Below are 6,000 nucleotides of genomic sequence, written 5' to 3' on the forward strand. Positions count from 1 at the left end.
CACTTGGCAACAGCATCGCTCCTTTTAAAAATTCCTCCAGAACTTGGGGGTGACCCGTCAACCCCCGACACCCCTAACACCCAGGGAAGCAGGACCCTGTCACGGAGCGGAGGCCACAGCCCGCCCTCCGCCGCCCGCACCCACCGCGCCGCCGGGCACCGCGCGGGGGCGGCGAGGGCCGAGCGCGGGAGGCGGGGCCGCCGCACGCCCCGGACTCCTGGCTTTTCAACGCGATTCCAAGCGACCCTTTCCCCCAGCCGGAGGGCCCCCACCCGCCCGGCCCCGGCGTCGCCCTCCCCCACCCCGCCGCGGCTCCGCGGGCCGCCGCCCCGCCCGGCCCGGCCCCGGCCCCGGCCCCGCGCCCCCCGCCCCGGGGCCCCCGCCCGCCCCGCGCCCGCCCCGCGCCCGCACCTGGATGTAGTTGTTCTCGCAGTAGTCGGCCACCCGCTCCAGGTTCGTGTAGCTGTCGAAGAGGGCCCGGCGGCCCCCCGGGATTTCCTCCTCCAGCAGCATCTGCAGCTCCGCCATCTTCACATCCTCCTCCTCCTCCTCCCCGTGCGGACCGCGGAGGCGGCGGCGGCCGCTGGCGGCGGTCGGGGAGCGCACGCCGGGGAGCCGGGGAGCGGGAGCGGCGGCCGGGGCGGCAGCTCGGGAGGAGCGAGGACACCGGCGGAGCCGCGGGGAGGGGGCGGCGGGCCGGGGGCGGGGCGCGAGCCCACGGACTCCGCCGACCGTCACCCGGGCGACTGCCGGCCGGGCGCGCGCACGCGCGCTCCTCCCCGCGCCGCGCCAGGCCTTCCCAGCTCGCCCCGCCCCCACTTCCGGCGTCTCCTAGCGACGGCCGAGCGGGAGCCGGGATGCTGGCGGGAGCGGAGCGCCGTTAACCCTTGGGCGCCCGCTCGGGGGGTGCCCTGGCGGCCTTTGTGGGCCCCGCAGCCGCGGCCTGTGGCCTGGGAGACGTCCGCCCGCAAAGCTCCCGTGGGCTGTAAGGGCCGCCGGACTGCGTTTTCCTCCTCATCGCGGACCTCCTCCGTCCTCCTTGGGATGCATCTCCACATCCCCGTCTCCTAACCCCGGATGTCCCGCACTCCCGCCTTCTTCGCCTCTGTCCGCCCGTCCCCCGGACCTCAGCCTTTTGTGCTGCCCTCGGACCCGCTTCCCCTGGCAGCTCATCCTGGCATTTCTCTGCTTCTCCACGTCCCGTCCTCCATTTGCTGGGGGGCCCTGAGAAGGGCACCAGGTGTTACTCTAGTGGGGTCAGACCAGGCCTGGGGTCAGCAGCCTCAGTATTTGAATCTAAATAGGGGAAATTTTTAGAGCCATAAAAGAACATTTATTAAGTCACAGAGTCGTAGAGGAATAAATTCCTAGAAGAAACGGGCTTAGGAGATAAATGACAGAGGCAAAGGAAGGGCCCTTAGAGCTTATACATGACCAAGGTCAAGGCCACATGTCTGGGGAGATGGGGAATGAGGGGGGAAAGAGGAAGGGAAAGGCAGGACTGCTCCCAGGAGAGAGAGCATGCAACCCCTTCGGAAGGGTTTTAGGGGAGAACCCGGGGAAGATCTTAGCAGAATAGGCAGCAGCTTTCCAGGTGTGGCCTCCCGGGGTCTGAGTCTCCACCGACTGCTTGGTAGGCACCAGGGCTGGGTCATTAGTCAGCGCAGCTGGTCCCGAGGTCAGCCGTGGCTTGTTGCTGCTTATCTGGCTTTGTTTAAAGCTGGAGGGTCACTCTCCAGAGATTCACCAGAGAGCAGCAGTGATGGAATGGGGTAGCAGTGACTTAAATAGCACGTACACTTACTTCAGGGAATAAGACACTTGAGAATAATCAAGCGAATAAAACATATTAAAGCAAGCAAACTTCCCTTTTACTTAATGTGAATTGCGAAGAGTTTGGAATGTACCAGTGTTTCTAATTGTACATTAATACCATTAGAACTTGTATGCTGAACGCTAACTTACCTACAGCATGTATGATTTCCACAGCTGCCACTTTTTTTTTTATAACCATCTGTTTCTTGTCAGTTTCAGTAATACTGCAAAAAGGTTACACTTGGACAAGATTGCTAACTAAACTCCATTGTGCATGGCAATAAGTTTTACTTGTGTAGTAAGTATAAGGTTGATAAGAATAAGGCTATTCTTTGCTGTGTTCATAAAACTGAATGTAAAAGAGGTTAACAGAAGCAAAAAAAAAATCATTATTTTCTTTGTCAAAGGAATTTTATGCAGCCTGTTGGAAAGAAAGGAGCAAAACAGAATAATTTTGATGTTTTAAAATGGCAGGGGACGCTGAATTTAACTACATTTAAAAATACATCAGTAGGATTTCTTCCTTCCTCCTCCACAGGAATTAACAATATATTTCTCACAGACCTCTATTAGCTACTTCTATTATCTAAATGTCTACCCAGATGAATAAGTGAATGACTCATATCACTGAAATATTTCATAGGTTTTTATGATGATATTTCAGGGGAAAATACCATTTTACTTTCCAGCAGAAAAATCTTCAGCAATTAAGATTAAAATACAGGAAAGTAAGAGTTCCCTCTGTGGAAAGGGGTCTACGATGAGATTTTTAGTGTGTTAGATGATCCCAGGGAGGCTGGATCAGTTTTGGGGCTAAGAGATTTAATCCAGAATTTCCCAAATTTCCTAGGACCCACCTATAAGCCCTCTGAATAAGAAAAAAAAAACAAAACTCAGAACAAACTCATGGTTCTATCTAAAATTTCATCTTCGATTTGAAACCAGATTAGTCTCTGATCATGGAGAGACAAGTTGACATTTATCTTGTTGGAATCACTGTTATAGAATTGCCCTATTGCTTGATTTGCATTTTCCAAAATTATATAATTCCAACAGGGCACCATGCAGATACAAATATACCACAGTGCCCAATTCTTGTGATTAAACCATGCATCAGGAAAGATGAAAACCTGAGACAGACATAAAATGTATACACACATTAAGAAGGGTTGTCATAGCAACTTTGCTTGAAAATATGTATTTTTAAATCTAAGCAAATTAAACATTCAAAACACATTTGCATCTTCCTCAAAGATTCTGTATCAAGAACACATATATTTTTAAATTCCCCAATTCCTTCTGAATTGACACCTTCTTGAACATTTAACAAAATTCTATAAATATAATAGCAGCATAGACTGAAGCACATATTTTCAAAAGGATATGAGAAAAATCCAAAGTGAAAGCCTAATAATGTTACTACTTCCAGAAGTCCTAAGCTTCTCCCTCTAAATTTTTAGATTGTGAGCAAGCTATGCCATATAATCTTTACAAGATCCTTTCAAGCTCAAAAAATCAGTTCTCTATTAACTGATGACCTTACCAATGCAAGCAACAAATCGTGAGTTTTGAACACACCAACTGCCATTATATTAACAATTCAGGCCTAGCCGAAACCGGTTTGACTCAGTGGATAGAGCGTTGGCCTGCGGACAAAGGATCCCAGATTCAATTCTGGTCAAGGGCATGTACCTTGACCAGTAGGGGGTGTGTAGGAGGCAACTGATGGATGTTTCTCTCTCATGGATGTTTCTAACTCTCTGTTTCTCTCCCTTCCTCTCTGTAAAAATAAAAAAATAAAAAATAAATCCAACCCTAGCAGGTTTGGCTCAGTGGACAGAGTATCAGCCTGTGGACCAAAAGGTCCCAGGTTCAATTCTGGCCAAGGGCACATGCTTAGGTTGTAGGATCCTCCGGGGCCAGGGCCCTTGTCAGGCATGCAGGAGGCAACCAATCAACATGTTTCTCTCACATCAATATTTCTCTGTCTTCCACTCTCTCTAAAATCAATGAAAAAAATATCCTCAGGAGAGGATTAATAAAAATAAAACGACTCATGCAAATGATTGTAATAAATATTGCTCTTTAACCTAGTCAAACTAATTCTACACTTTATTTGTTCTCCGTCTGAAAGTTCTCCAATATTCCTATTTAGTATCAATGTTAAGTTTTCCTTGATCAGCTGCCTCTTGCACGCCCCCTACCAGGTACATGCCCTTGACAGGAATCAAACCCGGGACCCTTCAGTCCGCAGGTTAACGCTCTATCCACTGAGCCAAACCAGTTTTGGCTAGAAGAAATATTTTAATATCGCTATTTGCCCTTTCTCTATAATAGAAGTGTCAACCAAATTCACGATCAACAATGACAGATGGAAACATACGTGTACAATTGGCGCCAGCAAGAGCTTTATACATATAAACTAGCTTAATTAGACCTGCTTTCTGATTTAGCTAACTTTTCCAGTCCAATGAAGCACCCCAACTTTTCTTTCAGGTAATTGAAAGCAACACACCAGTAAATATAAACACAAAGCAGATTATTATTGTACATCACACAGGGAGAACAAAGGGTGAAATTATGTGTTTGACTATATTCTGCACAATGAGAAAACCTGAGGTTCCACCATTTCTTACTTCTTTTCAGTTGGGTAAAGTTTCTAAGCTTTCTAAATCTCCATTTTTTGGCTGATAAAAATAAAATAGGATTCCACTGAGTCTCCTATCTACCTATTCCAGGACTTCTGTGAGGATCAAATGAGATGAGGCACAGGAAAATGCTTCACAGACATTTGGTTAAACTGTAAAATGTTTGCACCTGGCTATAAAGCAAGTGGTATTCCTGGGCTGAAGAAACTCTAAGAAGGCTAGTGCTAGGTAGAGGAAGCCGGGTGTTGCTAATGATGTCACTACCCAACACTGTTTCCGGGCTGGGCTGGCCTGTGGGCTCCATTTTATGCCATGAGGTCTCAGCAGTGTGGCTTCAATTTGGTGGGATGTGGCTCCAGAGTGGTGGCCTGTGTACCACCTGGGGAAAGCCGAGTGTTGCTTTGTCGGCACCAGGTGCGTGATGTCGTTTCTCTGTAAAGGGCCAGTGTGCATCACGGCAGCTCCTGTGTTTAGCATCTGCCCCTGGTGCTCAGTGCTCATCATAGCAACTGGTCACTGGTTGGATGGTTGGACCCTAGCATATTAGCCTTTAACATATAGATATTCATACCTAATACAGGCATCTCTGAATGGTGTCCACACAACATCTTAAATGCATCCAGTAATGAGACACTTAGCATATTACAAAGGACTATTTGCAGTAGAGGTAGTTTGGTTATCTGACAAACTTTCAACTATTTAGTAACTTCAATAATTTCCCCTGGCCAGGTAGCTCAGTTGGTTAGAGTGCTGTCCTGATATGCCAAGGTTGTGGGTTCAATCCTTGGTCAGGGCACATACACAAATCAACCAAGGAATACATACCAGGTGTACCGGTTAATAATGCGGATTTTTTTCAATAGATGGGAGTTACACATATGTTGATATATATATGCAATTTGTTATGTATATTATTTTGTTGTATTGACAGCAAGTTTCAAAACTTCATATGTCAAATTTGTTAAAGGTGTTAACATCATAGATAGTTTTACGTTTAAAAATATCAAATTTTATACCATAAAAAGAGCATTTGTGGTAAATTTTAACTCATTACTTTACTTTGAAGAAAAGTGCTGCTGAAAGTTACCGTATACTTTGGGAAGCTTATAGTGAACATGCTCCATCTCAAGATACTTGTGAACGCTGGTTTAAACGCTTTAAGAGTGATAATTTCGATGTGAAAAACAAAGTATGTCCAGATCAACCGAAAAGTTTGAAGACCAACCATTACAAGCATTATTGGATAAAGATGTGTGTCAAACTCAAAAACAACTTGAAGAAAGATTAAATGTTGCTCAGCAAACAATTTACAAGCATTTACAAGAAATGGGAAAGATTTTAAAGGAAGGAAAATGGGTGCCATATCAACTGAACAAAAGACAAATGGAAAACCCAAAGGTCATCAGCAAAATGTTGCTTCAGTGGCACAAAAGTCAATCTTTTTTTGCATCAAATTGTGACTGGCGATGAAAAGTGGATTTATTTTGAGAATCCCAAATGCACAAAATCATGAGTTGATCCAGGCCAACCATCAACA

At 46.7% G+C, this 6,000-nt stretch overlaps 1 protein-coding gene across 34 annotated transcripts in view; it reads right to left on the reverse strand.

The window, feature by feature from the left end:
* The window catches only part of ABI2 (abl interactor 2), a 56,840-nt gene extending 56,072 nt beyond the window's left edge, over window positions 1-768 (reverse strand). For 6 of the 34 annotated variants that reach the window (XM_045575228.1, XM_045575227.1, XM_036422038.2 and 3 more), the window contains exon 1: window positions 412-760. In XM_045575228.1, the coding sequence (XP_045431184.1) occupies window positions 412-528 (117 nt within the window). In that variant the 5' untranslated portion in view covers window positions 529-760. Of the gene's footprint in view, window positions 1-411 lie in introns of all 34 variants that reach the window. The other 28 variants (XM_045575237.1, XM_045575236.1, XM_036422047.2 and 25 more) reach the window with 12 other exon arrangements.
* Window positions 769-6,000: the final 5,232 nt, after the last annotated feature.

This window comes from Pipistrellus kuhlii, unplaced genomic scaffold (genome assembly GCF_014108245.1).
Source record: "Pipistrellus kuhlii isolate mPipKuh1 unplaced genomic scaffold, mPipKuh1.p scaffold_m20_p_7, whole genome shotgun sequence".
Classification (NCBI taxonomy): Eukaryota; Metazoa; Chordata; class Mammalia; order Chiroptera; family Vespertilionidae; genus Pipistrellus; species Pipistrellus kuhlii.